This window comes from Botryllus schlosseri, chromosome 6, assembly GCF_051294905.1.
Source record: "Botryllus schlosseri isolate E-star chromosome 6, Bs_hap1, whole genome shotgun sequence".
Lineage (NCBI taxonomy): Eukaryota > Metazoa > Chordata > Ascidiacea > Stolidobranchia > Styelidae > Botryllus > Botryllus schlosseri.
This window is the reverse complement of record NC_137241.1, coordinates 18,388,285-18,398,741: the sequence shown is the minus strand read 5'-3', so window position 1 is coordinate 18,398,741 and position 10,457 is coordinate 18,388,285. Positions and strand designations below refer to the sequence as shown.

The 10,457-nt window shown below is 40.8% G+C and overlaps 1 protein-coding gene across 1 annotated transcript; it reads left to right on the top strand.

Moving 5' to 3' along the window:
- Positions 1 to 4,060: 4,060 nt before the first annotated feature.
- On the top strand, positions 4,061 to 8,288 carry LOC145441329 (dolichyl-diphosphooligosaccharide--protein glycosyltransferase 48 kDa subunit-like). Its single transcript, XM_080319162.1, has 9 exons — positions 4,061 to 4,319; positions 4,395 to 4,505; positions 5,187 to 5,323; positions 5,465 to 5,610; positions 5,836 to 5,977; positions 6,149 to 6,252; positions 6,317 to 6,464; positions 7,049 to 7,285; positions 7,663 to 8,288. The coding sequence occupies exons 1-9, from the start codon at positions 4,181 to 4,183 to the stop codon at positions 7,819 to 7,821; spliced, it is 1,323 nt and encodes a 440-aa protein (XP_080175288.1). The 5' UTR covers positions 4,061 to 4,180; the 3' UTR covers positions 7,822 to 8,288.
- The last annotated feature ends 2,169 nt before the right edge of the window (positions 8,289 to 10,457 follow it).

Sequence of the window (10,457 nt, the reverse complement as noted above, 5' to 3'; positions counted from 1 at the left end):
TCTAGCTCTTGCGCCTTATTGTCAAGTGTAGGCCTACCAGTTAACTATAGCTCATACCTTCACGTTGAAGATGTATGCCATGTAGCGTGATATAATAGAATAGCGATACAACTGCTGCAGGCTAAATAGACCCACACTATAATCTGGAAAGCTATCGGCTGACATTAGTAATGTGCTAGCACACCACGTCAAGGTTTGAGCCAGCCGCTGGATTAGGTCATATCTATTATTCCATCGTTGCAATGATAGACTACCAACATCAAAACTATAAGTATAGGCCTACCTCTAACGCATGCGAAGGCTTGATGGTTATCGGGATATGAGACTTTTCTAACAAATGCAGAGATTTGATAATTGACCAGGGGGGCTTTCGAACAGGGGGCCCCGGGCGACCGCCCACCTCGCCCACCCCAAAGCCACCACTGAGTGGGTCGGGGTACTATATTGGATTGTGATGATTGAAAAATCATGATTTCCCTTACATAGCAGTCCTTTTAAGGTTGATGGTATATTTTAGAATGCAAGTTAATATGTAGCAAGAAGGGATTTACATGTTTACGCGAATTCTTATCTTAAGATATAGCCTACTAGGGTTACCAGACGTCCTCTTTTTTGTCTTTTTTTAAAGTGTCTTCGAATGACGCCAAAATGTCATCTTGTCCTCTTTTTGAGAATTTTTGTGAGATATAGGGCAAAATTCGACTGAGATACAGTAAATTAGCACTGAAGTGACGCTCCGGCTGCTATTTCAGGAGCTGAGCCAGAAAGTTGACTTTTTTTTCTATAGTCAACCAACCGATAATGTGAAAGAGAAACCGTAATTCAGGGTTCGATCCAGAAAGTTGAACTTCTTTTTTAGTCAACCGACCACCATATGCGAAAACTTTACCAATTTTCAGGATTTTCCTCCTATATTGCAAGTCTGAAAATTTAAAAAAAAGTGTCCTCTTTTAAGATTTCCAATCATTGTATTATATATTATTGTATAGGCCTATATATCAGGGCCGTAACTGCCGCACCCCAAACCCCCCAATTGGGGGGGGGCCGAGCTCGAAGGGGGCCCAAAATTATTTCGTGAATTAGCATAAATTATAGAGTATTTTTTGAAAATTTAGGCAACTTTATCAAAAAATTTTCGCGCTGCGCGCGATTTCAAGTTGACAAGTATCTTGATTATTGGGTACTCTTCCCACAAGAAAAAATACGCAAGATTTATAGAAATGGCCATATCAGCGTTGGCCATTACCTCGCCACGACGCACCAAGACATATAACGTTTTAGGCCATGTAACATGCGACTCCAAGAAGTGTGCCAGAACGATCGGCAGCGAGAAAACCTTGGCCGAAAAGGACTGCCGTTATGCTGACCGAAAAGTTCGTTATATATACAAAATACATGTAGGTTTATTAGTCCATAGGCGCCTAAATGACTGGCGTCTAAATGTTCCTGTCTTGGCAATCTGAACCTCACAAGACAAATACCACCCCACAGGAAAAAATTATATACCAGTGAAGAAATACCAATTTGAAATCGTGTGATCTTTCAGTTTAGTAGCCTACGTTTGGGCGATTGTATATTTTTGATATAGCAGACAGGAGATCACGAAATAACATCATGTAACGAAGTCATACCAACGGGTCCACCCGCCCGAAGCTGTTCAATTATCATTTACGGGCTCTACATTTTCCAAGACAACACCTGACTCAGCTCCTCTACCGGTTAATCCAGGGGCGGGCAACATACGGCCCGCGGGCCGGATCCGGCCCGCGAAGGGATTTTGTCCGGCCCGCGGACAGTTTTCTGTCTTACATGATAATGTGACACGCGGCCCCCAGTCTGCCTGGATTCCCCACTACTTGCTTAGTACGTCAAATTTTAGTGACTGTATGTTATTATATACGTGAATGCGCAGCGTGCGCGAGCGGAGCTTACGCGTAGGTTCGTCGAAGCGAGAAGACTTGCATTATCTGTGGCGAAATAGCGTAGTGGTATAATCCACTGCTACAACACCAATGGGTTGTGGGTTCGAGTCCGACCGAGGTCGACTCCAGAATTCCGACTTAAGTGTTGGAGGTTTTAACTAGGCCCCTCCTCGCCATCTCATCCGCGTAAGCGGTGTCTTAAAAAAAGCCTAGAAGTGGGCCGTGCTACAAGTCGTTAGATAAAGAATCAAAAAAAATGAATATCGTCCCGGTGTAAATGACCATAGTAGTCGACAAATATCACAAACAACAACTTGCATTATTGATATTTACGATGTACTCAACCTTAATGCCATTTGTGGTAATCATGGTGTTTGTCGACTACAATGGCCATTTACACCAGGCTGATATTTCTTGTCTTTGATTCCGTGACCGCCGACTTTTAGCACGGCACACTTCTATAGGCTTTTATATGACACCGCTTATGCCAGGAGTCGCCAACTCAAAACAGGTCGCGGGCCACTTTTCAAATTTCGTAGAGGACGCGGGCATGCATTCAAGATTCAATATCTAGATTATTAGGCCATACAGTTGAACAACGACGCTATCTCGTCACCTACTCAAGCTTAATGAATCTTGGTAATCAATCTTGGTAAATTTGGGGTACCGGGCTTATAGAACGCATTGAAATCCCAATTAAGGATTGCACCGTGTGTTGATCGATCAGATAGAAGCAGACACGGCGGCGCCTGTATGACAATGCTATTTTCAAATCCACATTGTCTTCGTTATTGTCGGCGAGAAATGGCTTTGAAGTGACATTGCTGTCGTTAAAATACATTCATTACATACGATTTATTCCTTGTAGCCTATATGTGGATAAACGGGCGAATAATGTAGCGATTCAGCAATCTGGCCCGCCAAGTACTTAATATTCCTACATCCGGCCCGCCGACTGGAGAAGTTGCCCGCCCCTGGGTTAATCTGATTACGTGAGCAACTGAGCATAGAGGACAAGAAATTGATAGCAATATATATGCAAGTCCCGATCTTATTGACCAATTTTATCATCAATTATCGAAAATTTTCGCGCTTCGCGCTGGTATACTATAAGCGGTACATCTATAATTTCGTGGCAAAAGTAAACAACGTGATGGCGGGTTGGTTTGTCACCCTATAGGAGCCCAAGACCCCAGTTTTTTGGGGCCTGACGAAGTGCTGTTTCGTTCCTGCCAACGGGTATACAATACACCTGGAGATGTTTATTTATTATTGATTACGTGAGCAGAGAAAGGATAAAAAGGGATAACAATATATATGCAATTCCCGATCATATTGCCCGATTCAGTGATGATTTATAAAAATATTTCGCGCTTCGCGCGTTTAGGGGATAAAAGCTGACTCACTGAACGGACACTCAATGTAGATGATAAGCAGCGGTAAACAGCGTACAGCCTGAGGGGGGTCTGGGGGGCCAAGCCCCCCAGAAGTTCGGTTTATCACCCTATGGGGGGCCCAGGACCAACGTTTGGGGGGGGCTGGCGAAGTGCTGTTACGGCCCTGCTATATATCATTGCCAAAACTGACTCCAAGCCATTTCAACACCTTCCTATCTTTCCATTCTATCGCAATCTTTGGTGTTTTGAATTGATAAAATTATAAATAAACGAAATAATGAATATTTGTCTCTCAATTTGACTTCAATATTTACGCCCCGTTATTGCGCACAAAGTTCAGGGGGCCTGTGGAGTTGGCTGTAAAAGTACTCAAAATGTAGTGATGCGACTTAAGATGATATAGAATGAAATCACAGATATTATAATATACTCTTGAACGTACTGTAAATAATATCCATAATTCGAATTATAAATAACACTGAAATAACGGTCTCTGTCACTTTCCAATTTCCATGGTTGCAAATTCAATTATTAGGAGTCTGTGGAGACATATCGAATACAATATACAGCCACAGAATATGAGAGAAGAAAGCAAAAACAACAATTTACGGCGGAAAGTAAGCCGCATCATATTTATCGGGATACATCACCTCCTTTCATGTTCTCTTTCGCGTTCAACATGGCTCAATAAACATGACACGTCGGTAAATAGCTAGAGCGAACGCCGGCAAAATTGGTGACGTTTAGCACCTGAAGCTGAACGACTTGTATCGTGAGTAAACGAAACGTAGCTCGTTTGTTTGGCGTGACTTGCGTCGCATATATTTCGGCATCGAAGAATTAGGTAGTAGGGCCGTTAGAATGGTGGGTTACGTGAAGCTATTCAGTCTTGTGGTACTGGCAACACTAGTGCAATCGAAGGATACGAAGAAAGCACTTGTATTACTTGATAGCAGCGAGACCAAAAGCACACATTCTATGTTTTTCCAGTCACTAAAAGGTAGGTACCGCTATTTGTTGTTCGTTATTGATGCTGATTTGAACGTATTTGAATTTGATAATTTTCATTTTTTAGATCGTGGCATTGAACTAACATTCAAATCAGCTGATGATGCTACATTGGAGCTGATAAAATATGGTGTCGCATTATATGATCATTTGTTAATCATGTCGCCTTCTGTCGAAGGTAAGGGATGGAGTAGAATGGAAAAAAGTTTCAACGTATATGCCTATCTCTAGTACTGCATATGTCTGTGTCATGTGTGTAATGTGTATTTGCATTTCATACAGTATTAACCAGTGTTTCACTGGCAATTGTAATTTGTTTACCGTAGAGTCACTGAGGTGCATATTGCTTACCATTTTATGCGAACTGTATTGACTCATTAAAAATTGCCAAGTTTTTGACATACTGTTTTGTTATCATTTGTGAAACCGACTACCCTGCTGCTGCGAGTCTGAGCTCATTGCATACTCGATTTCATCTTGGTGAATCGAACTGAGTATATGGTCTATTTCCCGTATTCAAAACCGTTAATTTGTTGTGCATCAAGGTTGCAACCCTCGGTAAATCCACTTCAGATGTCATTTACAACCGATATGAAGAAACTCTACAGGCAATGAAATGATGCTAAGTCAACAATGCGGCATGTGTATTAAATATTGATGACAGTGCAATTGCCTGCAACTTTTCACTGTTTTCACTCTTATTTATATTTTGCACTGCTTTGAAAGGCTAGTATATTTGATACACCGAACAATGCAAATGCCCATGCCCCAGCATCAGCTTTCAATCTCGATTTTTGTAGGATATATAATGAATGTGTTCACAACAAATATTAAGAGCCTTGTTACACTTGATTTACAGAGTTTGGTGGTGATATCAAAGTTTCTACTATCACGGAATTCATTGATGGTGGTGGAAATGTTCTTGTAGCTGCTAACACCAACATCGGCGAACCAATCCGAGAACTTGCCTCAGAATGTGGAGTTGAATTTGACGAGGTACGCTTTATTTTTTTATTCGATTATGAATTTTGTCAGTTGATAGAGGTTTGTCATTCAATAGTAATAGCTTAACGTATGTGTCTTTGTGCCGGGATCGCTATGTTGTTGTGTTGCTTGGACTCTTTGTATGCCTTGCAGGAAAACACAATGGTAATTGATCATCACCATCATGATGTCAGCGACAAAGGCTCCCACACCAAACTGGTTGCTTGCACCGATTCTCTCATCAAGTCTGAAAATATTGTTGGCAAGCCAGAAGCCCCGATATTATACAGAGGAATTGGGTGAGTACCCGTGTTTAGTTTGATCACAAGCTTGTTGTATTACCTGTGACCATAAAACTCATTTTCAGGCAGTCTGTTTCTTATAAATATGACAAAGTCAGTAACTAGCATGTAGCCTACTATGTACATTGTACAGTACATCTACCTATGCAAATTGTGCATATACTTTTGTCATTTATCTACTACCGAAATCATTCTTTCATCTAATCAATGTTGACCACACAGAATGGCCCTGGACGCGGAAAATCCGTTGGTGCTCAATATTTTGCACGCCTCGAAAACTGCATACTCGCACTTCACCGATGAAGATATCAAGGATTATCCTCTTGTCGTCGGATCGAACACCGTGTTGATTGCTGGACTTCAGGTGAGAGATGTGTTCTGTGCACTATCTGTACATGCAAAATAAACCAGCTTTCTTGTTGCCAGGTTTTTAATTTGTAAAGAATAACTTGTATGCATAGTTGCATATGGTTTTGTGTTTGATAAACTTTCATCTTGTGTTGCTGCCTATAATACTGCATGATCATTAATTCAGGCTCGAAACAACGCCAGAGTGATCTTTTCTGGATCCTTGGAAATGTTCAGCGACAGTTACCTGACGTCACCCGTGAAGAAGGCTGGTGACAAATCATCGAAATTGTAAGTCTCATGAAAATCCCTGTGATCCTGGCCGTGGTTTGATCTCGAGTCCTGTTTGATCCAGACATATCAAATCCGGGAACCAGAAACTGGTGGACGCGCTCGCGAGCTGGGTTTTCCAAGAGACCGGAGTGCTGAGGGTTCGGGATGTGGTCCACCACAAAAAGGGAGAGAAGGATGCGCCCACTTACTACACTATCACAGATGATGTTGTGAGTATTATTTTTTTGTAATGAAAGGGAGATTTCACGAATTGAATTTTTTACTTTTTCGATGATATCAAAAAGTGAAGATTTGTATTGATATTTAATTTTGTCAATCCTACCGTCAACACTCAACTTTACAAAACTAGGTAGAAAGAAGTAGAAAGTGAGATAACTCATATGAAAGTTGCTATTTTCGAACTGAAATGTGCACTATTTCGACTAATATGTGCAGAAAATATCCGGTTCTCATGATACAAGAGATAATAGTTTGGTCTGCTGTTGTGACCATCTCACTTGTACCCAAAGACTTCCTTCTGGGTTGCAAAATACAAAGTGTACAAAAATCAGTAATTTTGTTTGAAGCTAACGAGTAGAAGTGGAATTAGTCTAAAAGCATATACACATGACATGAGTAAATGGTTCAAGTAGGCTAATCCTACTAGATTATTTAGTTACAGACCACCTCTGGCAAAGAGTGAATGCCATTAAATTGTCAGGTTAGATTTCAACAGCCGTACTATAAGGTTTCTTGTATATATTGTGTGCAGTGCCTATATTATAATGCTGTTCTAAACATGAGCTATTTGCAGCATTACAGCGTCGTTATCGAGGAACTTCAAAAGGACGGCTCGTGGAAACCGTACGGCGGAACCGATGTTCAGATGGAATTCGTCAGAATCGATCCGTTTGTCAGGCTTCCATTGAAAAAAGACTCCAGGACCGGCAGATTCTCTTTGGACTTCAAGCTGCCCGACGTGTACGGCGTGTTTCAGTTCAAGATAAATTACGAGAGATTGGGATGGACCTTCCTCAGCAGTTCAATACAGGTAAGGAATCGGCGATTGCAGTCGGCACAGGCAGCAGTGTGTTGTAGTTCATTTCTGAAATTGTTCCAAGAAACTTGATCGATAGATTGTTTATAGACCCATTCAGTATCAAAATCTTAACGAGTTGCATGGTTTACTGTTTCTATGCCTGAGAACGATTGAGATCTATCTATAGTGGTGTGAAGTGATATCTCTACAGGGCATATTTTAGTATCCACGTATCGATCTGCGCATTCAATTGAAATTTATGGTATTCTGTTGTTCGGTTGCAATGGGTTTAGTGTGCAATGCCCTAACTAGGATTGTTTTCAAATAGCTCAACTGATGTTGAATATTGTCGTGTTTCAATCGATTTACGCTATACCATTTTCCTTCAGGTTTCTGTACGGCCATTGGAGCATACTCAATATGAACGCTTCATTTGGTCCGCCTATCCGTACTATGCAAGCGCTTTCAGCATGATGGTCGGAGTAGTCCTGTTTTCATTTGTCTTTTTATATCATCAAGGCGATGGCACGAAGAAGAAGGCCGAATAGATTAGCGTGGGTCGGTTAACATTTCATTGCTGTCCTGAACTCTTGCGCGGTTTCTATTGTTTTTATCAAAATGGCGATGTTAGTATATGGAAAATCATTTTTTAAATTGGCGGCTTTTTTCTCGCGAAGCACCAGGTGCTCGCATTGGATGCATTTTGGTTTGACACCTGTGGACTTGAGTTGTTGGCCAGAATTTATTATTAGTATACAAGTTCCACATAAGTTTAGAAACTCGGTAGATTCCTTCAACACAACCCCTCCCTAATCGTCTTCTATCCATGGGGGTGTCGTCATCGCGCAAGGTTGAATTGTTGATAGGCAGAGCCCGTCGTAATCATGATGGTGATTTTTCTTGAGAACTGTGACGTGAATATGAAGCAGCACCGTTTCGACTTCGGTCAACTGCCTGGGATTTTGTGTACTCTGGTTCTGCGGCGGCCATGCAATAAATTCCTATTTTTTCTCTATGTTCGAGTTGTAATTCGCAGTTCTGAGAACTTTTATGCTGGGCTGGTGATAGGGCGTCTTCTAGACCAGGGGACGCTCAGAACGGGTTGCGTGCCACTTTGAATTTCGTAGAGGCCGTGGGCCACGTGAATTCATTATCACGATAAAATAGGCCACACAGTTCAACAACCACATTTTAATAACTTAACGTCAGTACAATGTTGTGCTTGCTAACATGGACGACTGGGCTAGCTGTCACAGTAGAAATAAATATAATTTCAAAAAAATACAAATACAACAAATGTATCATATCACCACTTTCAGCATGTTTTGGACTATGAGCAGCGCACCCGACAACACTTTTCAGCGACTAAAGAATCGATATCAGGGTTAGCTGTACACTAGGGCTGTTCAAATATAACCTTTTTTCCGGATTCCAGCCATTCACTTATTAAATTGTCAGGTTACCCTAAAAAACGCTGCACACCAAATTTGTTTCAATTCTAACAAGTATAGGACTCCACAGATCCAATGAAATTTTTCAATTTATTAGGGAAAATTACCAAAAAAAATTCTCAAATTTTACTGCCAACCTCGTGAAATTGTTGAGCTGTCTTCAAAGACGATGCAGATCAAATTTGACTCAATTCCGACCAGTAGAAGCGGAGGTATGTGAGTTTTTCGTTGATAATATTCGAATTATCCACCGATCATTGTATATATATCATTGGTTCGCCTTTAGGAGGATTTGTCCTCCTTTTTCAGGTTTTTGAAAATCTCCTCTGTTTTTGGCAATTCGTCCTTCTTTACAGCTTTTAGAGCTAAGATGACGGACAGATTCTAGTGCAAATGGGCATAAATGACGCTAAACAGGAAATTCGTTGTTCAAACGAAAGTGACGACCTTTTTTGTAGTCAATCAACTTAAAATGTGAAAGAAAAACCGTCGGGAGTCGAGCCGGAAAGCTGACTCTTTTTGTCAACCGACCAAAATTTCGTCGGATATTTTAATCATTCCGGATTTTACTCCAGTATTGTAAGTCGGAACATTTTGAAAAAGTGTCCTCCTTTCCCGATTCCAAAATATGGTAACCCTAGCATTACACCACTATTTCGAAATATCCTGAATAGCAAACTTCAATGTATTGCCGAAGTGTAACTAGAAAGATTGGACGACAGGGGCAAATAGATGCTCAACCTTATGCAGGATATTTTTGGATCCGGATTTTGATCTTTGAGACGAAAACAGGATCAGGATTGGATCCGGATCTCGAAAAACCATGATCCGTACATCTCTAGCTGACACTCGTCAGAGGTAATCGTCAGCAACTAAGAATTGGATAGAACATTGTATATCAACAATCGTATCACAAAATATGACATTACGAATAAAAGAGCGTTCAATGTACTATTTTTAGATGATTCACGAACTCCTTTTGTTAACACAGCTTTGGCTGGAGTATTTTGATGTAAGTCGACTCCAAGGCACACAAATGAAAGTGTGAACGGCCCCTTCCGACAACGCGAAATCTGGGGTTAATTAGTGGGGGAATTAGGATATGAGATACTATCGAAAGGTGCCGTTGTATAATCCAACAGTTTAAGATTTGCAGGGTGTCTGCTTGTTCCGTTTCTTTCTTCGCTATTCAATAGATCATGCATATATATTTTTATGGTCTTTGGGTTTGAAACGTACGCCAGCATTTCGCTGTCAGCCTCTGCAGAGCTGTCAAATTTTATTATTTTCCCTTTTCACGGACGATCTGGCGAGACCGCCAAAAATGACATTTTTTCCTGGTACACAGCAAGAAAATAACGCAATGCAGAAATAATTTTCCGCAAAAAGCCAAACAACAAAGCGTTAATCCATAAAACAAGTCAAACACGATAAAAGTTGCAGTAAAAAGTAGCATTAAAAATAGAAAAAGTTGCAATATAAATTCTTTCGAACAGCTTAAAACAGCATACCATAGTGTCATATATGGTGTCGACACAAGCAAATCTCACGGCTCAGTGAAATTGGTCTACGTCACACTTTCCATTTGGCTAAAGGCAATTTGACGGTAATTTTGATAAAAAGCGAAATATGATAAAACCGGTATCAATCGAAAGCTACCGCGGTACTGATTACGATAATATATATTTTATTCTGATCGTGGTCCTGGAACCCCTAAAATCAGTCTCGAATGT